The sequence below is a fragment of the Saccharomyces paradoxus genome, chromosome V, assembly GCF_002079055.1.
Source record: "Saccharomyces paradoxus chromosome V, complete sequence".
Lineage (NCBI taxonomy): Eukaryota > Fungi > Ascomycota > Saccharomycetes > Saccharomycetales > Saccharomycetaceae > Saccharomyces > Saccharomyces paradoxus.
The window spans coordinates 151,057-176,197 of NC_047491.1; the positions used below are offsets into that span (position 1 = coordinate 151,057).

The 25,141-nt window shown below is 38.0% G+C and overlaps 13 protein-coding genes and 1 non-coding gene across 14 annotated transcripts; 10 read left to right on the top strand and 4 right to left on the bottom strand.

The window, feature by feature from the left end:
- Positions 1-119: 119 nt before the first annotated feature.
- MNN1 (alpha-1,3-mannosyltransferase MNN1) lies at positions 120-2,420 on the top strand (the record flags this gene model as incomplete). The annotated part of the gene is made up of 1 exon (XM_033909922.1): positions 120-2,420. The coding sequence occupies one exon, from the start codon at positions 120-122 to the stop codon at positions 2,418-2,420; it is 2,301 nt and encodes a 766-aa protein (XP_033765813.1).
- Positions 2,421-3,511: 1,091 nt separating this feature from the next.
- Positions 3,512-4,201, top strand: NOP16 (Nop16p; the record flags this gene model as incomplete). The annotated part of the gene is made up of 1 exon (XM_033909923.1): positions 3,512-4,201. The coding sequence occupies one exon, from the start codon at positions 3,512-3,514 to the stop codon at positions 4,199-4,201; it is 690 nt and encodes a 229-aa protein (XP_033765814.1).
- A 244-nt stretch (positions 4,202-4,445) lies between these two features.
- On the bottom strand, positions 4,446-5,814 carry PMI40 (mannose-6-phosphate isomerase PMI40; the record flags this gene model as incomplete). The annotated part of the gene is made up of 2 exons (XM_033909924.1): positions 4,446-5,704; positions 5,784-5,814. The coding sequence occupies 2 exons, from the start codon at positions 5,812-5,814 to the stop codon at positions 4,446-4,448; spliced, it is 1,290 nt and encodes a 429-aa protein (XP_033765815.1).
- Positions 5,815-6,281: 467 nt separating this feature from the next.
- FMP52 (Fmp52p) lies at positions 6,282-6,977 on the top strand (the record flags this gene model as incomplete). The annotated part of the gene is made up of 1 exon (XM_033909925.1): positions 6,282-6,977. One exon carries the CDS (start codon positions 6,282-6,284, stop codon positions 6,975-6,977), a length of 696 nt encoding a protein of 231 aa, XP_033765816.1.
- Positions 6,978-7,250: 273 nt separating this feature from the next.
- YND1 (apyrase) lies at positions 7,251-9,143 on the top strand (the record flags this gene model as incomplete). Its single annotated transcript, XM_033909926.1, has 1 exon — positions 7,251-9,143. The coding sequence occupies one exon, from the start codon at positions 7,251-7,253 to the stop codon at positions 9,141-9,143; it is 1,893 nt and encodes a 630-aa protein (XP_033765817.1).
- A 287-nt stretch (positions 9,144-9,430) lies between these two features.
- Positions 9,431-10,993, top strand: NUG1 (RNA-binding GTPase NUG1; the record flags this gene model as incomplete). The annotated part of the gene is made up of 1 exon (XM_033909927.1): positions 9,431-10,993. One exon carries the CDS (start codon positions 9,431-9,433, stop codon positions 10,991-10,993), a length of 1,563 nt encoding a protein of 520 aa, XP_033765818.1.
- Positions 10,994-11,194: 201 nt separating this feature from the next.
- On the top strand, positions 11,195-12,751 carry PAC2 (Pac2p; the record flags this gene model as incomplete). Its single annotated transcript, XM_033909928.1, has 1 exon — positions 11,195-12,751. The coding sequence occupies one exon, from the start codon at positions 11,195-11,197 to the stop codon at positions 12,749-12,751; it is 1,557 nt and encodes a 518-aa protein (XP_033765819.1).
- A 188-nt stretch (positions 12,752-12,939) lies between these two features.
- On the bottom strand, positions 12,940-13,588 carry TMA20 (translation machinery-associated protein 20; the record flags this gene model as incomplete). Its single annotated transcript, XM_033909929.1, has 2 exons — positions 12,940-13,474; positions 13,578-13,588. The coding sequence occupies 2 exons, from the start codon at positions 13,586-13,588 to the stop codon at positions 12,940-12,942; spliced, it is 546 nt and encodes a 181-aa protein (XP_033765820.1).
- A 936-nt stretch (positions 13,589-14,524) lies between these two features.
- On the bottom strand, positions 14,525-18,541 carry SEC3 (GTP-Rho binding exocyst subunit SEC3; the record flags this gene model as incomplete). Its single annotated transcript, XM_033909930.1, has 1 exon — positions 14,525-18,541. The coding sequence occupies one exon, from the start codon at positions 18,539-18,541 to the stop codon at positions 14,525-14,527; it is 4,017 nt and encodes a 1,338-aa protein (XP_033765821.1).
- A 292-nt stretch (positions 18,542-18,833) lies between these two features.
- NTF2 (Ran GTPase-binding protein NTF2) lies at positions 18,834-19,211 on the top strand (the record flags this gene model as incomplete). Its single annotated transcript, XM_033909931.1, has 1 exon — positions 18,834-19,211. The coding sequence occupies one exon, from the start codon at positions 18,834-18,836 to the stop codon at positions 19,209-19,211; it is 378 nt and encodes a 125-aa protein (XP_033765822.1).
- A 133-nt stretch (positions 19,212-19,344) lies between these two features.
- On the bottom strand, positions 19,345-20,049 carry SPAR_E00800 (bifunctional 4-hydroxy-4-methyl-2-oxoglutarate aldolase/oxaloacetate decarboxylase; the record flags this gene model as incomplete). The annotated part of the gene is made up of 1 exon (XM_033909932.1): positions 19,345-20,049. The coding sequence occupies one exon, from the start codon at positions 20,047-20,049 to the stop codon at positions 19,345-19,347; it is 705 nt and encodes a 234-aa protein (XP_033765823.1).
- Positions 20,050-21,990: 1,941 nt separating this feature from the next.
- On the top strand, positions 21,991-22,755 carry TIR1 (GPI-anchored mannoprotein; the record flags this gene model as incomplete). The annotated part of the gene is made up of 1 exon (XM_033909933.1): positions 21,991-22,755. One exon carries the CDS (start codon positions 21,991-21,993, stop codon positions 22,753-22,755), a length of 765 nt encoding a protein of 254 aa, XP_033765824.1.
- Positions 22,756-23,529: 774 nt separating this feature from the next.
- Positions 23,530-23,601, top strand: SPAR_Etrna7E. Its single transcript has one exon. It is a non-coding gene; the product is annotated as a tRNA-Glu (tRNA).
- A 684-nt stretch (positions 23,602-24,285) lies between these two features.
- PRE1 (proteasome core particle subunit beta 4) lies at positions 24,286-24,882 on the top strand (the record flags this gene model as incomplete). Its single annotated transcript, XM_033909934.1, has 1 exon — positions 24,286-24,882. One exon carries the CDS (start codon positions 24,286-24,288, stop codon positions 24,880-24,882), a length of 597 nt encoding a protein of 198 aa, XP_033765825.1.
- Positions 24,883-25,141: the final 259 nt, after the last annotated feature.

Consider the following 25,141-nt stretch of genomic DNA (forward strand, 5'->3'; position numbering starts at 1 on the left):
CTCGTAACTGAAATAAACGATATTCGCAAAACTAAATGTCTTATCTTGCGTCCTATCCTCGAACGCAGTAACCTTGCGTTATTTAACCTTAGTTCAAGAAAAGTTACCGTGCGTAAAAAATGTTGGCACTTCGGAGATTTATATTAAACCGAAGGTCTTTGAGATCGTGTACTATACCGGTTCTAGTCGGGGCCTTAATCATTATTTTTGTGCTATTCCAACTAGTTACACACCGGGATGATGCACTTTTACAGTCTCTACGATCGAGCAATGTAAACGGTACAAAAAAAGCAACGCTGAACGATTCCGATCGTAAAGTACTTATTGAGGCTTTCGGCTCCCCCGAAGTCGATTCAGTATATAGTATTCCAGTATCCCCACTTGAATTGGTTCCATTTTATGACCAGTTTATAGATGCCAAAAGGAATTCTAGTTGGTTACTCAATAGAAAGAGCTATTATAAACATTTCAACGAATTAAGCTTGACTGATAGATGTAAATTTTACTTCCGGACGCTGTACACGTTAGATGATGACTGGACTAATAGTGTTCAGAAACTAATGTACAGCATCAATGATGATGAAGAAATTGACGAAGTTAAAGATTCAGAGGGAAAGCCAATGGATGAGAAATCCGAGAAGCTATATCGCAGGAAGAATGATATGTTCCTAGGATTTGAGAGAATAAGAGCTTATGATAAATGTTTTATGCAGAATAATCCTGTTAATGTTCAGGAAATTTTTCCAAAAAGTGATAAAATTTCGAAAGAGAGGGTTCAATCAAAATTAGTCAGAACATTAAATTCTACCTTCCCTGATTATGATTCAAACAATTTTAAGAAATACGACCAATTTGAATTCGAGCACAAAATGTTCCCGTTCATAAATAACTTTACTACAGAGACTTTTTATGAAATAATTCCAAAAATCACATCACCTTTTGGAAAAGTACTAGAGCAAGGTTTATTACCCAAGTTCAATGATAAAACAGGTAAAGTGGACGAGTACTTCAAATATGAATATAATCCAACAAAAACCTTCTGGGCAAATTGGAGGGACATGAGCGCCAGAGTAGCCGATCGTGGTATTGTATTGAGTTTAGGTTCTAACCAATTTTCATTAGCCGTTAAGTTTATTGCTGCCCTAAGGTTTGAAGGGAATACATTACCAATCCAAGTTGTCTATAGAGGCGATGAGCTATCGCAAGAACTAGTGAACAAACTTATATACGCTGCCAGAAGTCCTGATTTCAAACCAATAGAAAACAAGTACGATAATTCTACTAATGTTCCACAAGAAATTTGGTTTTTAGATGTCTCTAATACCATACATCCTAAGTGGCGAGGTGAGTTTGGTAGTTATAAAAGTAAATGGCTAGTTGTTCTACTCAATCTTTTGCAAGAATTTGTCTTTTTGGATATTGATGCCATCAGTTATGAAAAGATTGATAACTATTTCAAGACCACAGAATACCAGAAAACAGGAACAGTCTTTTTCAGGGAAAGAGCTCTGAGAGAAAACGTACATGAAAGATGTATTGCTAGATATGAAACTCTATTACCTAGAAAGCTTGAGTCCAAAAATTTTCAGAACTCACTTCTTATCAATCCTGATCATGCTCTCAATGAATGTGACAATCTTTTGACCACAGAAGAATACATATTTAAAGCCTTTTTTCACCATAGAAGACAGCACCAGCTAGAAGCTGGTTTATTTGCTGTAGATAAATCAAAACATACGATACCTCTAGTGCTTGGTGCTATGATTCATTTGGCCAAACATACAGCTCACTGCACACATGGTGATAAAGAGAATTTTTGGTTGGGGTTTTTAGCCGCAGGTCATCCTTATGCACTACAAGAAGTGTATTCCGGGGCTATTGGTGATTATGTAAAAAAAACTGACCTTAACGGAAAGAGGCAAGAAGCTGCAGTCGAAATATGCTCAGGGCAAATAGCACATATGTCTACTGATAAGAAAACATTACTTTGGGTAAATGGTGGGGGGACCTTTTGTAAGCACGAGAATGCGGCTAAAGGCGATTGGGATAAAGACAACGGCGATTTTACAAAATTCAAAAATCAATTCAATACTCTGGAAGAAATGGAAGAATATTATTACCTAACTCCAATTAGCAGCAAATACGTGATCTTACCTGATCCAAAATCGGATGATTGGCATAGGCCTTCGGCGGGAGCTTGCGGCGGTTATATATGGTGTGCAACTCACAAAACCCTCCTGAAACCATATAGTTATACCCATAGAACTACTCACGGGCAATTAGTCCCTCTAGATAGTGACCAGCGTCTATATATTGACGCTGTTAACACTGTTTGGTCACATACTAATAAAGACAAAACCAGATCATTTACTGAAGATGAGATTAAGGAATTAGAAAATCTGGGACACGAACAAAACTAGATCACATTTAGCCAGTGTTTTTTCCTAACTGTTTATTGATACTCGCCTTCGTAATCATGTATAATAAGCATATTGAATATAGTTTCTTTTCTGCTGCAAACTAAAAATGCGAATTTCAGTTTTTTAAGAAATTTGTTCATTACACTAGCGATAGCGACTTCCACTGAAACTTCCTCACTTTACATAGACTTCTAGAAAGGTAAGTGACGCGCAGTCACTTGAGGAATTCACAATGTTCTCAATCGTTTTGATAAATAAAAGTAAGACATATTAGCATAATGCCGTATATAACTCTGACTAAATTCAAACTTCAGTATAAGTACGGTCCATAATAGTATTTGCTGAAGAACTTGAATAAATACGTATCCGTTGCCTCCATTTTCCTTTTTAAGCTTTTAATAATCTTCTTTCCTTTTTTTTTAACAGGCGTCATATTTTCTATCTCATAGAAAATCTACATACAGGGAGCAGTTAAAAACTTTTACCCTAGACAAAATTAACGAGCCATCTAACTGTATTAAAAATGACATTTGAGTACCTATGATGATGGACATTCAATGATAATCGTTATATTCATAATAATGCTTTCTACTATATACATGGTTATACAATAATCTCCTGGGTAATTTATTGTCATATTCAATTGATGTCTACATACTACACCGTGTTCATTTCGCGTGTTTGGTGCCAAGGGACAATAAATCAAATATTATTCTACATTTATTGTATTGCTGCTGTTGCTACGAATGATTTGATTGCAACAGTTATTTCTACAATGTGGACCATTCAGTCGAATATATGTAAGCAAGCCAGGCCATATATTGAGACAGGCGACTTGCTTAACCTTGCTTTGATCTCCAACAGCATGCCAGCAATAAAAGACTATTGGTTGTTATATAATTAGTTTAAGAGTTACCCGTACATATAACTTCCATGTAAATTTTTCATTAAAAACTTTCAGAGTGAGAAAAGAAAAAAAATAGGCGATGAGTTAAACTTAAAGTAATCGTCATTACTCATCAGAAGGAGAGTACAAAGTATTGAGCTTATCGCCAGACTGCAAGTATACCATCTAAAAAAAAGGGCAAACAATGACATCCGTAAGAAAAAGAAAGATGAACAGATCTTCTGTTGGAAAGGCAACCAGGAGAACTAAAGACAAACAAAGGAAGATTAACATCCAGTCCAATCCAATTATTGCAGCAAACTGGGACTATTCCCTGACGATGGCACAAAATTATAAGAAGTTAGGGCTAAGAGCCAAGTTGCAAACACCGGCGGGCGGCAAAGAGGCCGATTTAAGTAAAGCAGTTAAAAGAGTGCCATTAACGAAGTCTGTGTTGGATGAAGACGAAGATGAAGATGAGGACAAGCAAAATGATTATATCGGGGCTAGCGTGGAACTCGATGAAAATGAGATTCCAGAGGGTGAGGCAAGGATACAGCGTGACAAGAATGGTGATGTTGTAAGAGTTGTTTACGGTAAGAAAAAAATTTTTGATGTTGATGAGGATGTTGACAAAATAAAAGCTAGGGATGCCACTAAGGGCACTGAAGTGGTTAGGCAATTAGAAGAACTTGCGGCTAGACCAGTTATTAGAAAGGAACGCTGTCAAAGTGAAAGGGAAGAAGAATGGTTGGAAAGATTATATAAGAAACATGGTGATGATTACAAAAAAATGTTCTTCGATAAGAAGTTAAACATCTATCAACAATCTGAGGGCGACTTGAAAAGAAGGTTATTGAAGTGGAAAAAAAGAAACGGCATCGTATCGAAATAGCCAATAACAACTACCAACCAAATCTCACGTAATATATATATATATGTAGTTTCATGCATCAATATCAAGTATATTAGATGAGCGGTAAGATATGTTTGACATCTCTATTTTATTCTATAATGAGAACGTGGAAACAAATAGAAAAACTGTAACATGAAGCAGAGTTCAAATAATAAATATAATATTTCTCTATTATAAATATAAAATAAAGAGTTAAAAATAAAGGAAAAATGGGAAAAGTGAGCTAATTTGGCTCCACAAAGGCTCTATAAGTAGTAAAAGCCTCATCTTCAGCTTCCAAATCAACAGGCAAATGTGGAGCAATGAAAAAGACAAAGCCGGGTTCAGCCTTTAATTTTTGGCCATCTGCTTTGATGTAACCATTACCCTTTGTAGTGATCAAGATGCTTGGACCATCAACGCCTTCAAAATGCCTTTGACCAAGTTTTTCATCAAAAGTAGTTTCCAATACAGCAAATTCTTCGATTGGAGGGTTATATAATATTGACTTCCCATTACCAGAAGATCTATCGAACTTTAAAGGCTGCATTTTTTGCTTGTCCACAGGATCATATGTATAGGTTAACATGGAGACCAAGTTTTTGACATCCTTGAATTTTGGAGTGAAGCCTGCTCTAACTACGTTGTCGGAAGCAGCCATACATTCTATAATATCACCGCTAATATAGGCATGAGGATCTTTGGCTCTTAAAAAGATGGCTTCACCAGCATTCAATCTGCAATGATTCAACAACAAACATCCACAAAACAAACCCACGTCATCAGGGAACTGTTCATTCAGTCTTTGAATTAGTTCTGGTAAATCTGTTTTGTTAAAATCCGATGGAGAATTCTTTGATCTTTCGACCAAGGAGCGAGCTTGAGTCTTGATTTCATCATCAGAAGCGTTCATGACTTTACTGAAAACAGCTTGCAATAGCTTTTTGTTTTCTTCATCCTCTGGTGAACCTTTCTGAGCAGAGGGTTGAACGTTATCAATGAAATTCCTGGAAGTTTCTTCACCAACAATGTTGCGCAATTCTGGGATACGTTTCAACTCATCTGCAATCTCTTGCAAAGGCTTGAACCCACAAAAACCTTCAAAGTCAGTGACAGCGATAGCCATTTCAGGCTTGTGATTATCGTCAGGATAGTTCTTAGGATCCTGAGCGTGCAATGTTTTACCCAAAGCCTTGTCGGGATGCGCTTGAATGGACAAGACTTTTCCAATGGACAAAACTTTGAAAAGGAAGGGCAACTCATTCGTGGCATGGAACTTATCAATGATATCCTTGCCTAACATGGTAGAAGGGTTTTTAGAGATGATATCTCTCAAGGATTCCTTAGACTCATGGTTGTAGGATGGCATCTTGCTGTGGGTACCCATCCATAGCTCTGCATACGGTTTGTCTTGTTCAATTTGAACAGAAGGGTCAGAGTGGGCAGCGAATTGAGCAACAGCTGAAGAGGAGCCGATCTTACCCCAATCGTATTGTTGGTAGCCTATATAGAGTCGTACGCGTTAGTTAGTGTACCAAAAAAAAAGAATGATTAGAAATATTTGAGGAAGAATGGCACATACCTGCGTCTAGTCTAAATAACTTATTGGACATGCTTTAATTTCCTGGTGTGATGTTCTTTACGTGTTCAATGTTGAACGACAACAACGAAACAAACATGTATGCAGAAATATACTAAAATTGCGACGTGTATATATAAAATACGTAAACCGCGGCGAAAAAAGACACGGACGCGACAAAAATACTACAAACAATTAAGCAGCATGATATGGGTGCTGTACTTCAAGACAAAGGATGATCAGATTCTTAAAAGAAGGGAGGTAGTAGACTAACAAAGTGCTCTTGTAAAAGTACAAGACCTGCCCATAGAACGTCATTACTGGCATCTTCTTGTAATAAGCGTTCCATGGCAAATATTCTTACGCTTGTCGCGCGGCACGATATCAATGCGGGGTTTACGCGATATAATGTAAAATGCAGCTGTTGGTGGCGAACTTAGCAGAGGATCGGCACACATGTGAGGAAGAAAGGATGGACCGCATAGAAGAGTACAAGTAACAATGAATGGATTAGTATTAGGTGCTTCAGGTTTATGTGGAGGCGGGTTTCTGAGACACGCTCAGGAGGCTCCCCAGTTCTCTAAGGTTTACGCTATCTTGAGAAGGGAACTGCCCTTCCCAGCCACTGATAAGGTTGTAGCCATAGCAGAAAAGGATAATTCGCAGTGGTCAACATTGATTACCGATGAAATGCATCCGCAGGTGCTATTCACTGCATTGGCAACGACGAGAGCTGCCGCGGGTGGTTTGGACAAGCAGTACAAGATCGATCATGACTTAAACATACAATTGGCCCAGACTGCCAAGGAAAAAGGATGCGAAACGATCGTTCTCGTGTCTTCCGCTGGCGCTCATCCGGACTCCAGGTTCGGCTACATGAAGATGAAAGGTGAGATTGAACGCGATATCATCGCTCTTAATTTTAAGCACACTATAATTTTACGTCCAGGCCCTCTTCTAGGTGAACGGAAAAATTCTAAGCAAAGCGGATTTGGTGGCAATCTGACTGCTGCTTTGGGCACTCGCTTGTACCGTTCCAGATTCCAGAGTTGGTTGGGCTACCCAGTCTACGGCGATGAGGTGGGAAAAGTTGGTGTTCATTTGGCGTTGAATCCTTCTGGGAAGGACAAAGTTCAGTTTGTATCGAGTAAGGACATTCTTGACATCTCCGGTTCCCTCGGGAAGATTACTACATGAACCTACTAATGGTTTCTTCTCCTACCTATTGTTGTATTTACTGTAACGTACTTTTGCGCGCGCACGGGTTCAATGAATTACGCATTTTCAACAACTTCACACAATCATAGCGTTTTTTACTTTTTCGCCTCTTTATTTTCTTTTCAAGAAGTGATGATAAATAGAAATTTGTCGTCATGATACTTTATTAGTATATATCGTGTTTGCGTTTAGCTGTATAAAGTAGAATATTATATCTAGCGTGGCTTTTATTATCTTCCCGTTTGCCCTCTTATGCTTATAGAAAACACTAATGATCGGTTTGGTATCGTCATAGACGCAGGGTCTTCGGGTTCGAGAATTCATGTGTTTAAGTGGCAGGACACGGAGTCACTTCTTCATGCAAAATACCAGGACTCTGAATCCATATTTCAATCAGTACCCCATATCCATCAAGAAAATGACTGGACTTTCAAAATAAATCCAGGCTTATCGACTTTTGAAAAAAATCCCCAAGATGCGTACAAATTTCACGTCAAGCCATTAATAGATTTTGCTAAAAAAATTATCCCTGAATCACATTGGTCGAATTGTCCTATTTTTATTCAGGCCACCGCGGGCATGCGTCTCTTACCTCAAGACATACAATCTGCCATTTTGAATGGTTTGTGTCAAGGGCTCAAACACCCTTCAGAATTTTTAGTTGAGAATTGCTCCGCACAAATTCAAGTCATTGATGGTGAAACCGAAGGGTTGTATGGCTGGCTCGGCTTAAACTATCTATATGGACATTTCAATGACTATAATCCGGAAGTTCCTGATCATTTTACTTTCGGGTTCATGGACATGGGCGGCGCCTCTACTCAGATTGCATTTGCACCGCATGACCTAGAAGAAATAGCTAGACATAGAGATGACATCGCCACCATCCTCTTGAGGAGCGTTAATGGAGATTTACAGAAATGGGACGTTTTTGTTAGTACATGGTTAGGGTTTGGTGCCAATCAGGCTAGGAGAAGGTACTTAGCTCAGTTGATAAATACCCTTCCAGAAAATACGAATGATTATGACAATGATGACTTCTCTACAAGGAATTTAAATGATCCATGTATGCCGCGGGGAAGCAACACTGATTTTGAATTTAAAGATACCACTTTTCATATTACAGGTTCGGGGAATTATGAACAATGTACAAAATCTATTTATCCCTTACTTTTAAAAAACATGCCTTGTGATGACGAGCCGTGTTTGTTCAACGGTGTCCATGCTCCTCGAATAGATTTTGCCAATGATAAATTCATAGGTACTTCCGAGTATTGGTACACTGCCAACGACGTATTCAAATTGGGGGGTGAATACAACTTTGACAAATTTAGCAAAAGCCTAAGAGAATTTTGCAATGCCAATTGGACGCAGATATTAGCGAACAGTAATAAGGGCATGTATAATTCTATTCCGGATAATTATTTGAAAGATGCATGCTTCAAGGGCAATTGGGTTCTTAATATACTTCATGAAGGGTTTGATATGCCTCGAATAGATGTCGACGCCGAAAAAGTCGACGATAAGCCTTTATTTCAAAGTGTGGAGAAAGTTGATGAACGAGAATTATCGTGGACATTGGGCAGAATTCTACTTTATGCTTCAGGAAGCATATTGGCAGGTAACGATGACTTCATGGTGGGTATTGCGCCCAGTGAAAGAATAACTAAACTCACTGGTAAGAAATTTGTACCTGGCAAGTTACTTGAGCCGGATCAACCACGCAAGCAAAGCTCTAGTCTTTCTACTAAAGGGTTTTTGATGTGGTTCTCAATAATTTGTTGTATATTTTACTTGATCTTTAATAGGTCTCACACGATCAGAAGACGTTTTTCCGGATTATGTAATATGGCCCAGGACTTCAAGACAGGTATAAGGAGAAAGTTAAAATTTCTAAGGAGACCAGATCCATTTTCCAGATTGGAGGAAGGTGAAATTGGAACAGATGCAGATAGCTTTAAAGATGTGTACAGGATGAAGAGTAGCAGTATGTTTGATCTCGGTAAGAGTTCGGCTACAATGCAAAGAGAGCACGAGCCACAGAGGACAGCAAGTCAATCCGCTAATCTCGCTTCGTCAAACATACGACCTGCGTTTTCCATGGCTGATTTTTCCAAATTCAAGGACAGTAGGCTATACGATTGAATACGGTAGAGAAATTTGCGCATAAATAAACATACACTTTCTCTCACATGTATATATATGTATATCTAGCGAAGGACCATAGTGTTTCATTCGCGGTGATTCACGTCACTCTAAACGTCATTTCTGGATTTTTTTCTTTTTGAAATTTTTTTCTCACAGCTACTGAAAATTTTCGAGCGAAGCGATGAGATGAGCTAATTATATCAAAAGGAAACTGAACTAGCAATATTTTGGTATATACAAAGACAAGGAGATAGACAAACAATCGCGTCTGTAATATTTACGAAATGAGGGTCAGAAAGCGTCAATCCAGAAGAACATCTACTAAGTTGAAGGAAGGTATTAAGAAGAAGGCTTCTGCCCATAGAAAAAAGGAAAAGAAGATGGCGAAGAAGGATATTACCTGGAAATCGAGGTCTAAGAAAGACCCTGGTATCCCTTCTAACTTTCCTTATAAGGCTAAGATCCTAGAAGAAATAGAAGCCAAAAAAATGAAGGACTTAGAGGAAAGAGAGCTTGCCAAACAACAACGATTGGAGGCTAGGAAAGCTGCCAAGGAACAAGGTTTTGACGCGATGGATGAAGACGTCATAGGTGAAGATGAAAATGGATTAGCAGCTTTGGTTGAGTCTGCTCAACAAGCAGCTGCTGAATACGAGGGCACAGCTTCTAATGATGTAGACGCTGGTGATGATGAATTAGATGTCATTGATTATAATATTGATTTCTACGGTAACGATGTAGAAGGCGAATCAGAACTTGAAAAATCCAGGAAGGCTTATGACAAGATTTTCAAATCGGTAATCGATGCTTCTGATGTTATCCTATATGTTTTAGATGCCAGAGATCCAGAAGGTACAAGGTCAAGAAAAGTGGAAGAAGCCGTCTTACAAAGTCAGGGTAAAAGACTGATTTTAATATTGAACAAAGTTGATTTAATTCCCCCATATGTATTGGAACAATGGTTAAATTACTTAAAGTCCAGCTTTCCCACAATCCCATTAAGAGCTTCTTCTGGTGCAGTTAATGGAACTTCTTTCAACAGAAAGCTAAGCCAGACTACTACTGCAAGCGCACTATTAGAGTCCTTAAAAACTTACTCTAATAACAGTAATATGAAGAGGTCTATTGTAGTAGGTGTTATTGGTTATCCAAATGTTGGTAAATCGTCTGTTATTAATGCACTTTTAGCTCGCCGTGGTGGCCAATCAAAGGCTTGCCCAGTCGGTAATGAAGCGGGTGTTACTACCTCCTTAAGAGAAATTAAAATTGACAACAAGTTGAAGATTCTAGATTCGCCTGGTATATGTTTCCCAAGCGAAAATAAGAAAAGATCGAAGGTTGAACATGAAGCTGAGTTGGCTCTTCTGAATGCTCTACCGGCAAAACACATTGTTGATCCATATCCAGCTGTCTTGATGTTGGTAAAGAGACTAGCTAAATCTGACGAAATGACAGAGAGTTTTAAGAAACTCTATGAAATTCCTCCTATTCCTGCTAATGATGCTGATACGTTTACAAAACATTTCTTAATTCACGTCGCTCGTAAAAGAGGTAGATTAGGGAAGGGTGGTATTCCAAATCTTGCCAGTGCCGGCCTTTCTGTCTTAAATGACTGGAGGGATGGTAAGATTCTTGGTTGGGTTTTACCAAATACATCGGCAGCTGCATCTCAACAAGATAAACAAAATCTAAGTACTATAAGCACTGGCGCAAAACAAGCTCCAACAGCAGTAAATGAGTCCACCATTGTATCCGAGTGGTCCAAAGAGTTTGATTTGGATGGATTGTTTAGTTCTCTTGATAAGGCCATAGATGCTAGCAAAGATCAAGATACAATGATGGAATAGATAAGTCATATGTAAGATTATTTTATGTAAGGGGTTTTTCTTATTTTTTCTTTATCTTTAAATAACATTACTGTAAATTATAGGTGTGCTCTTAAACTCTTTATTATAAATCTGAGTTTTTTTTAGTTTTGCTACTCTCTTGCTCACAGTACCATGAAAACATTAAAAAGTTCTAACTTTTAATTTGTTTTTATATAGGATATGTCGCAATGCAAGACGAATGGCAGAGATACCATGAATTATGAAATTGGGGACAGACTCAAGATTGGCGGTCATTTTTGCACAGTCAAATTTATTGGTGTCATTAAGCCGTGGCCTTCCATTAAAGCTTACGGGGTAGAATGGGATGATCACAGTCGGGGAAAAAATTCTGGAACGATAGATGATATACACTATTTTGACGTTCACATTCCTAATTCAGGATCATTTCTAAAGGAATCTAAGATTAAATCTTCAAATGTACACAGAATTACGTTTTACGAAGCATTGTCAGAAAAGTATGGAAGCTCAAGTAACAGCATTAATAGCCTATCTATAGGCAACAAGAGGATTGAGAGTTTGGGATTCGATGAATTAGATGCGAGAAATAAGAATTTCAAGAAGCTAAGAAAAATAGCATTGCGAGATTCAGATATCGCTATACTGTTTCGAAGCCAGGATGAGTTAAACTATGTAGTACGAGAATGTGTGAGTATCAGGGACCTTGATTTATCGTTGAATCTTTTGACGGATATCAATTCTTTATGTGAGTTCATAGAACCTTTGAAAAGCTTAGAGAGCCTTAATTTATCTCAAAATAAACTTTCAAAAGGTTGGGATAACTTGAAAAAATATGATCTATCACATATCAAAACTTTGCGTCTGTCCTCCTGTGATTTGAGTTATGAACATGTTGATAAGCTACTGAAAAGCTTCAGCGCACTGAAAATGTTAGATTTAAGCTATAATAACCTGACCGGTGTGGGAATTCAGAATTTTAAGACTGAAATACCGCGTACTTTAGAGGAATTGAACATTAGTGGAAATAATCTTGTATCGTTTCCACTCTTTCCAACAGATTTGACATTGAAAGGTTTGAATATCTCCGATAATCAAATTTCTAGGACACCAAGTATTGCTATTTATTCTATTGAATCCTTAGATATAACAGATAACAAATTCAAGGAGAGAAAGGTGATAGATGATTTGAATATGGCATTTCCCTCGTTGAGGAATATCCATCTGAGTGGTAATGAATTGAAATATAACGGAAATGATGTTAACGTTGAAGAGCAGGCTACTTTTTATGAAGTACTCGCAAGGTTTGATCATGTGATGGTGTTGAATGGATCAATATGTAATATAAAAACCAGAAGAGAGGCCGAAATGTTTTTTATTTCTAAAGTTGTGAATAACGAACTGGACTATGATACCAATCTGCCGCGTTGGTCACGTCTCATCAAGTCGCATGAAATTGATACAAATAAATTAAATTTGAACAAAAGCAGAGTAACACGACAATCTCTTGTATTAAAGATAAAGGTTAGGGCTGGTAAGGAGCCGAATGGTGATTTAAACTATTGGGTTCTCCCCAGTTTTACAGTACGGTATGTCAAGAGTATAATATGTCGAAAGCTAGAACTCGACGTACTGAAGGTCAGGTTATTTCACGAAAATTCTAAAGGAATGATAAACGAAATTAACCATAATTTTCGCCCTATCTCAGATTTTAATATTGTGGACGGAGATATTATTCATGTTTACTTCACCAGTAAATAGCAAGAGCCGACAGAATGTTAACAACTACCATATTCACAGAATTATAATCAATCGCGGCTATTAGCATATTTAGAAAATCAGGAAATAGCCTTTTAGATCATAAGCAGATGCTACTGTAATTTTTTGTTTATTTTATTATGTAGTAGGTAAATTGTAAAGTAGTGTTGACTGGCTCCATCTGTTACTCATTACTCAACGCTGAAATTCCATAAGGGGTCTCCCAAGTGGTGAATCAATTCTATGGAATGACCTTTGTTTATGGATTTAATTTCTTCAGTACTCATCATCAACTCACCAATAGCCAATGCGTTTTCTTTATTTTCGGCATTTATGACTACAATCGTACCTTTCTCGTAGCCGGGAGCAGGTGGCAAGTCGGCACCTGCAGAAGTTAAGCCAGGGCACATAATATTAGCACCTGAGAGAACAAATTTAATGGCACCTCTGTCAACTTGAACAGTTGGATAAGCTTCTGGAAATTTATGCACCAATTTCAGACTTGGAATCAGCTCATCGAATTTTTGGAAAAAAAGAACTTCACCATCAACGGAATACAATTGGATCTTGTCTTCACATTTAATCAACTCAATTTGACTCTTCTTGGGAATTAACTCATCAATAATATCTTCTAGTTTAGGGTACTGCTTGACCAGTTTGGCCTTTAAAGTTCTTTGAATTGAAGATTTGACCTTTGAACGTGAATGGACATCTTCTCTTGTGAATCTATCGGTGATGACGTTAGTAATTGCTTATTCAGTCGAAGGTGCACACTAAGCCTTCATAAAACCAATGAATTACACAAGATTCATTCTCATGTCAGACATACTTCTTAAACATTTTCTCTTTGCTGCTTTGGTTTAGCGTCTTTGTATTTTTATATGGTTCTATTGAGGTTACTGCAGATTTAAGAATTTTTCACACATTAATTTTCCATATCATTAAATTTTTTGTCACTTTTACACCTTCAAATATAAGGCATAAGAGTAAGGTAACCATGAATTTAGTGCAAAATGCTCACAATGGTGATCATTAATTAATACGCATTACGATTATTGAGATGACATTGAGTTCTCGTTCATTGACGGCACAGCAAGGTGATTGATCAAACCTCCTATACAAAGTTTGCTATATCAGAGGGGAAAGAAGACACGCAAGAACAAGAACATCCCCTGCCCACCATTTTAGTGGTCATCCCGCTACTACGTACGATTCCAGCTTCTATAACGTGAACTCACATTAGAGAATTCGGTGAAAAAGAAAAGAAAAATATGGTTGGGCCCTCAATTGAATGTTTCAGTCTGGTAACCCTAACCTATTTTTTGATATCACTTCCAAAGAAAGATGAAAAGTTTCTTTGAAAGAATGAATATCGGTAAACGAAAAAAAAGTATTCCAAAAATTCCCTACATAGTCCTGAAGTGTTCAAAAGCGAACACAGAATTGACCATGAGGAGACGGTCTGGTTTATAATTAAATTTCAACCAGCAAAAACACAATCTCGGACGAATCCTCACTGATATGCGTATTTCCCGTGCATAAGGATGGAGTTTTAAGGGAAGAAAGCGAAATAAAGAAACAATATTAAATATAGGAAGTACTAGGAATTGGACAATGAAGTTAACAAATATTATGTTCCTTTTATATTCAGAAAAAAACTTCGAAAACTCAAGAACATATCATTCTACACGATATAGCGAGATTGCAATTTATCAAATATTCATTGAATTATAGTCTAAGTATGTAATATGAAACGGCAATGTACAGTTCAATTTTTTAGGCATTCTTGTATTCCTCGAACGCACTAATGATATCGTTCTTCGTGAAGTGGATATTTGTTCCCCTATAGTGCTTATCAATGACGGTGTATAATTTCAAGTATAATGAGACGGTTTGACCTTGAATGCACGACCACAACTTGTCACATAAAACGTTGTTTATGGCGTTTTCTTGGTGATAACCAAAATCATTTACCATGTGAGTGTGCAGCCTTTTCACTAGGGTTTCAATTTCATGGGAAGTGTATGCTAAAAGAATGTTCTCTAGATTCTGCCTGCTATATGCGGCCCATCTTGAGGGATTGGTCATGTTCACATTGTTGGTATTCTCAATGATATTGCTCACGCCATAAACAAAAGCTGTTAATTTAGGCATAGTATCGCGCAGCAAAAATGAAGCGTAAGATTCTTTCTCAACATCAAAAACTCTCTTTACGTTTTGCAATGGTATATCGAATATACCATCCTTATTGAAGTTTAACATGGAGAGCATTTCTGTTAACCAGTTACTGTTCACCAAGAGAGAAATTGTTTCCATATAGTCATTATTTAAAGCAGCGGTATCTGACATACTTGGGTTGATGTTTGAATTACCTTCTTTGTGAGCTATTGATTGTGTGGCAGCCATGCTTAGCTTTCTGAAGCTAGAACTCATCAACTCAATGGACTCGTAGCTTTTATTGGTATCCTTAATATCCATAGTGCTCTTAGCAAATCTGAACAAATCTTCTGAATTTTTCAAGTCCACTGGTAAATCAAGTACACCTGGGAGAATTTCTCCATTAGTGGTTGCGTTAGAAATCCTTTCGAAGTACAAAACTTGCTCTTCTACGTCATCTGACCACACTTGTTTTATTTGTGTGTACACTCTGGTCACCGCAGATAATAAAAATTCGTGGTTAGATGATTCTAAGCTTTTGATTTCATTTTCCAAGTAAAAAGTTAAGGCGGGGGCTACTGTCGGCTCAGTTTTCACTAACTCGATAAAATATGAGGATAGTCTAGTGACAATAGGTTGGAATATTCTTGAGACCAGTTGAGTCTCGATAACGGCTGCTTCTCTGTCAGATTGCATCACTTTCACAGTATCCAATAATAATGGAGGAGTTTCTGGATCATTAAAATGTTCAACATATTTTTCGAAGTTATGCTTTGAAGATATATGAAAGAACACTTCCACGAAATTTTGATAAACGATACATTCCTGTCTCATGGTTTGGAGGCATTCAGTAAGGAGAGAAAATTTTTCCTTAAAAATGGGGTTGAAATCATTAATTTTTCTCTCCTTTCTAAATGTGTTCCATGCCTGCAATAACTGGCTTAAACTCAATTCACTCATTTTTTCATCATTTGCGCTAATGTTCTCTAACTGCGATATTTTCTTCGTCCATAATTCCATATATATTGGCTGAATACTGACGTTCCAATTTTCCACAATGGCCTGATACGATTTTTGTGAAATTTCTTTACAGAACAGTATTAACGGAGAGAATATCAGTAAAGTCGTTAAAATTCTAATCATTTGATCGTGTGAGATATCTTGGCCATGTATATTGGAGAATTTTTTCTGCATTTCTTCCACAATTCTGTCTAGAAATATCTTGGTAACTTTTTCATAGAATTGTAGCCTCTGCTTTAACCCAGAAATTTCTCTTAAATTGTATTCTACTTCGTTTTCATCACTGCCGATTGCTTGAAATGCTTTTAATAATAAATTCAATTGATTTTCCATCCATGGCAAGTTTTTCTCTCTTATTGGGCATTCTAATAACTGATTTAAGGAAATTTCATCAAGAGAGACGGTTTTTAAAAGTTCATCAAGCGTGTTCCACAAGAGTTTCTTGTTAGCACTTTCAACTTGTAGTCCGTTATCCTGGCTCTCTACGTTTTCAATGTCATTAGAAAAATTACTCATTTCCATTAAGAATAAAGAAAAGGTCGGGATTATGCGGTGGCATTCCTCATTGACTTTGTCTTCATAAGGATGAAGATTGGGACCAATTTTTTGCAGGGATAATAAATTTTGGTTGAATGAATATTCTGTTTCGGCTAATTTCATATCAATCCTTTCAATCATGCTATCTGCATCGTCTTCAATGGTCCAATTGATGTCTGTCAATATTTCTAATAAAACCTCATCGTCAATATTTTCCATCGTTCTGGTCTCTTCTTTGGAGTCAGCTATTACTTCCATTTGATTGTTCTCTTCTGGAAGGGCTAATTTCTGTGAGACTGCAGGTGCTTCTTCTTGAATAATCGATACTTCGTGGTACACGTGAGGAGCTTCACCCTCAAAATTATTGCTGTACCTAACCTCATCACCCTTCTCGAACGAAAGATCGTTTTTCTCATCCTGGTACTCTTCTGATAAGTTAGATGTATTCAAACCCGCTATCTCCTCATCTAAACTGATTGAGTCATTCAATTCGCTTCCACCGAGTGACTCGACTTTAGCAATATTCAGCGGTTTTTTCAATTGGTCATGAGCTCTAGCAGTACTCCTCTCGGGTACATAGGTACCGTTTTGCATAGTAGGAGTGGTTTCTGTTTCTTCTGCTAAAACTGCATTTAAGTCTTCTAAAAGGTTATCAACTTTACCGTTTATTTCTTGAGTATAACTTTCATTGTCTAATTTGTTTCTCTTACTTCTTTCTTCCCGCTCTTTTTTAGCAAGCGCCTCTTGCTCTTCTTTTCTTAATCTCTCAGCGGCTTCTTGCTCACTTTGTCTTCTTTGTAGGTCCAAAAGTTCTCTCTCTTTGTTCAAGCGTTGCTCTTCTTCGAATTGCCGTTGACGTTTCAATTCCATTTCCCTTCTATTCTCCAATTCCATTTGCCTTTTCCGTTCTTCTTCTTCAAATTGCCGTTGATGCTCCAATTCCAATTCCATTTGCCTTCTCTGCTCTTCCTGCTTTATCCTTCTTTCCTCTTCTATTTTCTTCATCTCGTTTTCCTTTTTCAACTGCAACTTTCTTTGTTCTTCTAATCGTCTCTGTTCAGCCTCTTCCTGTTGCTGTTGCTGCTCTAGCTCGTACCTTCTATTCACTTCATTCAATGTCGAGTTGGAAGAATAGGGGGCCTTATTTAGAGATTTCATCCCGGGATGATATGCGACGCTTGTGGGCGTGGCCACTGGATTATCGCTTTCTGTTTCAGATCTCCTGGCCCTATCAACAGGTGCTGAAGAAGGGAGAGAACCCATAGATTGGGCAGTATTTGTCGTGAAATTACTTGTGGGTGATTTTATTGGAGATATGGAACCGGGGCGATTTGTGATGACGGCCCTCTGATAACTTCTCTCATCAAGATAAAAAAGGGATAAATCCCAATTGACCAATTCAGGAACATGGCCTTCAAATGTTTGAATGTATAGAGTGATTAGAGATTTGATAAAAACGGTTCTTTCCTTTGCAGAATTTGTTTCCCAATAATACTTTTTACCCATAGTAAGAATGAACCCTTCGGATATATCCAGGTCCTTCTCTACTCTGACTAGTTCGCTCAACTGCCAAGTTCTACCGATCTGGAAAGAGCCGTCCGAATTTTCTCTTGCTTTATGAATTTGTATGAGCCTAGCATTATTGGGTTTGGCACTCAAAATAAGGAGTCTTTTCTTTTTGTTTTCCAATTTTGAATCTGGAGGAGGTTTTGAGCTTGGGAATTTCGAATCTTCGATAATCCGGACATGTGTAATATAATTATTTGGCGGTTCGCCCGTCTTGTGGTCAGGTCTGGAAAAGCAGCAATTAATTATAGATTTTCTATCCCTTTCATATTGTTCGGCCAAGAAATTCGAACTTTGAGAGGAATTGGAAGCTCTTGACACGTTTCTCTTATGTGAATAATTTCCACCAGAAACGGGTGGTGCAGTAGAGGGCACTGCACCCTGACTGACATTTCTAGAATGGTGTGCACTGCTACCTGATATTGTTCTCTTGTGGAAAAACGATGTGTTTTCATCGTGTGATGTCTCACGACTATGAGACTTCCTTTTGAAAGGAGACTTCGAGGACCTCATGATACGGAATAAATTGTAGCCTTGTTGCCTATTTGGAGATATTTGGCACCGGCTCAGTTTCTATACCCTCTTTTCTTCACAGGCCATGTTACTATTGTTGTTATGAGTGTTCACCAAGTTGATGTCTGTTAATTAATACCGGGTTACATGGTCCCACAAGCATGGTTCTCAAAAAGCAACGAAAAATTTTCTGACTTGGCAGGCTGAGATTCAGGCCGATAAGCAACTACCTTTCAGCTCTTAGTGTACAATATCTCCTCTAAGGAATCCAGGTTTTATTACTATCATCATAATGTCTCTAGACTTTAACACTTTGGCTCAAAACTTCACCCAATTTTACTATAATCAATTTGATACCGATAGAAGTCAATTGGGTAACTTGTATAGAAATGAATCTATGCTAACATTCGAAACTAGCCAATTGCAAGGTGCAAAGGACATTGTTGAGAAGTTGGTTTCTTTGCCATTTCAAAAGGTGCAACATCGTATCACTACTTTGGACGCCCAACCTGCTTCCCCAAACGGCGATGTCTTAGTCATGATCACTGGTGATCTGTTGATTGACGAAGAGCAAAATCCACAGCGTTTCTCTCAAGTCTTCCATTTGATTCCTGATGGAAATTCTTACTATGTGTTTAACGATATCTTCCGTTTGAATTACTCTGCTTAAGGGGTTTTTGAAGTCACTACAGAAATATGTATTTTTTTTTTCGAATATTGTTTAGCATAAATAAAGATGCCTAGCTAACGATGTATAAGGTGGTAGCGAAAAAGAAAATATATGTACACAAACATAGCGTTCTTTAAATGTATTTCTTTAGTACTGATCTTCGATCATTTTGAGCCTGCTTGGCGGGAACGCCATTCTTAATATCTTCAGAGACAAGTAAATCCACTTCAATTGACTTTTCAATATAAGTAATTAATTTCGAAATGTCTACCTCCTGAACTGGAATGCGCACTATTCCATTATTGTCACCTGCGATATAATCACCAGGATATATAGTTTGGGTGACGCCGTCACTTGTTAGGATGTTCAACTGTACGTTGGTGCCCACGGCCTTAACCACAGCCTTCGGAGCGCAAGATCCAACACCGTAAGCAAAAACGGGGTGATTCAAGGACCGGTGTTCATCCACATCTCTTATCCGTCCAAACACTACTGTCCCATTAGATTTCAAAAATTGCGCTCTCGTACTCATCAGCCCTCCGTACATCGCCTGCGTAATCGTAACAAATGGGTGGAATTGACTTTGCAGATGAGGTTCCAGTGCGAGGACAAGTACTGAGTTAGGAGGTACAGAATCTATATAGTTCACAGCAGGTCTTGGATCATCAATAGGAGCAAACAGTACTGTGTATGCAGCGCCTACTATAGAGCTATTTGATGGTAGAGAAATTGTTGTTAGATTAGGGAAGTAGCCTCCCGTTGGGATATTATAGACATTTAACAAACCGTCAGAAATATCGCAAGTCGAAAATGTTTCTAACGTCTGTAAATTTGACATTGTGAATGGCGCTTTCTCTCAATGCTGTTGGTTTCTCACAAAGTCAGTATAGCTTATGGAAAGACATTCAGTCAAAGTTTTTTCGCGGCAAATACGCTGATTACTTTTTTTTATCCTTCTTATTGCAAGGGTTCCAATACTTCCAGTAGTCATGTATAATGGAAATTAGTATAGGAGTAGATGTTGACTCAAATCCGAACCTTGATGATGCGGAGTTAATCATTACCGTAAAAATGGCTTAACTTTGACAGTTTCACCTCCTTGATTGTTTGGGAAGTTGATAGCACCCTCCAACTGCAGTGGGCAGTACATTGGGTTATCTACTGCCCTTATCATTGATTGTTTTGGTCTCAATGAACGAAACTGTGTACATATGTATTGTTTGTGCTCGTACCCTGTTTATATTCGTATTGTTTATATTTCCCTAGGATAATAATTCGCAGGGCAAGATTTCGAAACAAAATGTAAACTTGTTTGGAAACAGCTTTCATTACACAGTGCCTAGTAAAAAAATCCGTTAAAAATATTAAAACAAAAGTGTTATCATCGAGAGTGAACCTTTCCCAAGCACATAATAATTACTATAAAGTACTTAAATAAAAAATGACAATTATGGAGCCATGACAACGGTACCCTATGCGGCTAAATTATTAGTCCGCGCAGAAAAGGTGCCATCCAGTCTACTAGGCTGCATGGAGTTCAATTCAAAACTCGGGATACGTACCAAGAAAATCTTTTCTTCTTATTTACAAGGGCGAGTAGCTTTCACTTTGTGCCTTTATCATATGTCAAAAAATTGGCGTACGAAAAGTGTCAAGAGTTTCTCTCATTCTTTGCATTGGTGGTTGTATAGGCACCTTTCTCGCGCATGTGTTTATATATATGCAAATACTCCCGCTAACTTTTATTCTTCTTGTAACAACTACTGCTTCTACTCTTACTCAAGATCGTTCCTGCTATTACTACCTTTGTTTGCGTCAAAAGATAGGAAATACAACCTGCAAATATAGGCACTTGTATTGTTTATGATTTATGTTCTATCTCGGCATACTCCCCTCTCTCCATTGTTATTCGAGAGAAGGTTACAAATATCTGCTGCAAGAACAAAAATAGCAACTGCCTGTCTCCTAAGGTTCTCAGTTCACAATAAAAATAGTTTTTTTTACACAGCAACGGTTTTTGAATGCTATGGAACGGTCACCATCAGCTAACACGCTCAACACTTTGCTCCATTCCTCATAAAGGGTGTAAACAGAACGATAAACCATTGCCAAAAATAGTAAGGCCCAGCCAAGAACCTGCAGCACAAAAATGAACCGTTTCGGTCTAACTTGGATAAACTGCATTGTTCCCAACGAATGACAGAATCCATCGTCAGATCTAATAAGGTTCATTTTTTTTCAGGGGAAATCTCTATACGACGGCTGTAAACGGAAGTTTTCCGAGCGCGCTTTGAAGCAGAATAGGGAAGACCCCAGACCCGCGTTGGTGCCTGTTCCGTTTTGGTACCTGTTTCCGTGCCCGTGCCTGGCCAGATCCATCTTTCCTCGCGCCTTTATTCTCAGCGCCATATTTTAGGTTTTTACAGCATCGTTTAAGGAACCCAACAATACAATAGCAAAAGGAATGTACTTTCTCGTTCCATAAAGGGTCTCTCTCACCTATACGGTTGGTACAGATTTCCAGTGTATGCCAGTCAGCCACGGCATTACGTCGTTTGCTTCTATTTTCTTAGTTTTGAACTGCGTTTGTATGCAACTGTCCCTTGACAGGGAAAAAAGATGAAGCAAAATGACAGAGAAAGAAATCTTCTGTATAAAAGGTCGCCTAAATTGTGTTATTAGCTCGATATCAGCTTTCTTTTCTCCTCTGAAAAACAAAAAAACCAAGAAAATTCCAGACTTTTTCATTCGCTTTCAACAAGTACTACAATAATTAAAAATGGCTTACACTAAGATCGCTTTATTCGCTGCTATCGCTGCTTTGGCTTCCGCTCAAACCCAAGATCAGATCAATGAATTGAACGTTATTTTGAACGATGTTAAATCTAACATACAACAATACATTAGCTTGGCTACCGACCCAAACTCTGGTTTCTCTTTGAGCAATATGCCAGCTGGTGTTTTGGACATCGGTATGGCTTTGGCTTCCGCCACTGATGACTCCTACACCTCTATGTACTCTGAAGTTGACTTTGCCGGTGTCAGCAAGATGTTGACTCAAGTCCCATGGTACTCATCCAGATTGGAACCAGCTTTGAAGTCTTTGGAGGGTGCTTCCTCTGCTGCTCCAAGCTCTTCTGAAGCTAAGACTTCCTCTGCTGCTCCAAGCTCTTCTGAAGCTAAGACTTCTTCTGCTGCACCAAGCTCCTCTGAAGCCAAGACTTCTTCTGCTGCACCAAGCTCCTCTGAAGCCAAGACTTCTTCTGCTGCACCAAGCTCCTCTGAAGCCAAGACTTCTTCTGCTGCGCCAAGCTCTTCTGAAGCTAAGACTTCTTCAGTCAATTCTGGTTCAGCCAAGACTGCTTCTGCTACTCCAGAATCTTCAGCCGCTGCTTCTTCCGCTAAGGCCTCTGCCATCTCTCAAATTACTGATGGTCAAATCCAAGCCACCAAGACTGTTTCTCAACAAACTGAAAATGGTGCTGCTAAGGCCTTTGTTGGTATGGGTGCTGGTGTTGTCGCAGCTGCCGCTATGTTGTTATAAGTTATTGGGTTTTCATAATAACTACGTAAAAAATAACCATAGTCATACCCTTTTTTATTAACTTTCGGTCCTTTCTTCTACTTTACAATTAATGTAAATACGTTTCGGTTCTTTAATTGCATATATAACAAAATTACTTTTTCTTTTTTTATATCATGCTGTCTCATTTGCACAGTTCTTTCTGAGCCATATTTACAATGTCCCAACAGTAATTTTGACAAGTATTTATCGACTACTAATAAGCTCTATTAATATTATTAACTGTGTTGCAAGAATACTATCATATGCGGTATTGAAAAATTAGGTATATTATGAAACTATTGAGGAAGATTCAAACAGTCACCGAATCAATGAAGACTGAAATGTAAGGATTGATAATGAGAAATAGGTGAATATTGAGATAATTGTTGGGATTGCATTGTTGATAAAGGCTATAGTTATACAGAATATACTAGAAGTTCTCCTCGAGAATATAAGAATCCACAAAAGGGAATCGATACTTTTACATAATAATATTACTCTATCTTCCTTCCTTTTATACTTTGTCAATTCACTATCCTATTACATTATCAATCCTTGCGTCTCAGCTTCCACTAAATTTGATGATTGTTTCTCAATATTTTGTCATCTTCTTGCACCGCATGTGATAATATACTACTAAATAGATGATATTAGAATCTCATTCCAACAGTTTCTTTTATTATACTGATTTAGTTTGAATGTCGTGTATGATGATGGGATTCATGAAGAAACGCATTTTTCAAACCACTTTGATCCGATATAGTGTAACGGCTATCACATCACGCTTTCACCGTGGAGACCGGGGTTCGACTCCCCGTATCGGAGTTTTTTGCCACATGTTACAACCGTAATTTGACATATTCTGTATAAACCCAATGTCGTAGACAATTTAATGCCTTAAAACTTGATAGTCGAAACTGGATTTTAGATTACTCGAGAGCTCACAACAACATCATATCCCCTCGCTTTAGCGAAGAGTAAGAAGGCTCTGGCAATGTACTTCGTATTTTTTTTAGATGACAAATAGTTGCCGTCCCTACCCTCATAAGACCTTAGACAGGCCGCATAATTAAATAACAGCAAGTCTTGTCCATGTCATTTCTTTACATTTTTGGAGCGACCATTGTAACTTCCCGGTCCACATATTCGCTGATTTACATTCAAACGGAGCCTATTGAGTCAACGAAAATTGTTCATAACGCACACATATATGAAAGGAGTCCGGCGGACCACTATTGACGGGTACTGTCTACAATACTCTCGACGAAGTTCAAGCCTCGTAAATATCAGTGCGTATTGCTGCATCAGCGAAGTTCCGTTATTCACACCTAGGCCGGGGCATCTTCCGCAGCGGAATCTTTACGGTGGCAAAAAATAAAGAAAAGTGAATATTGAATACCAAAAAGTGCAAGGAAAAGGGAGCTGCTGTCAACCAAACAAAGAAGAACAAACTCTAGGTACGTCTTTCAAATAGGTTCATATACAATAGTGAGGAAGATATACTAAGAAATGGATATTATTTTAGGCATTCGTGTACAGGATTCTGTCATTCTAGCGTCCTCTAAGGCAGTCACAAGAGGTATTTCGGTTTTAAAAGATTCAGATGATAAAACAAGACAACTATCGCCACACACACTGATGAGTTTTGCTGGTGAGGCTGGTGATACCGTTCAATTCGCCGAATATATTCAAGCCAACATCCAATTATACTCCATTAGGGAAGATTATGAGCTTTCTCCACAAGCAGTATCTAGTTTTGTTAGACAGGAATTAGCCAAATCAATTAGATCGAGAAAGCCTTACCAAGTCAACGTATTGATTGGAGGCTATGACAAAAAGAAAAATAAACCAGAACTATATCAAATTGACTACTTGGGTACCAAAGTCGAATTACCCTATGGTGCTCATGGTTATTCAGGGTTTTACACATTTTCTTTACTAGATCATCATTATAGACCTGACATGACTACTGAGGAGGGCTTAGATTTACTAAAACTTTGTGTAAAAGAGCTTGAAAAAAGAATGCCAATGGATTTCAAGGGCGTCATTGTTAAAGTTGTGGATAAAGATGGCATAAGACAAGTGGATGATTTCCAGACACAGTGAAAGATCTTCAGTGTAACCACACGAAGAAGATGATTGCCAAAGACATACTAAAGTAGTTGTCCTCTCCGTTCATAAAATTAAATAAAGTTATTATAGTTTTTTTCATCCGTTATAATAGCAAATGTATCAGAAATAAGACAATTTCCCATTTTTTGCTACCAATGCGAGATGTCTCTCCTCTGATCTATCACGAATCACAATTGATGCTAATACTACCTTGTTATAACTAATTCAAAAAAATTGACAATTATGTTACCCG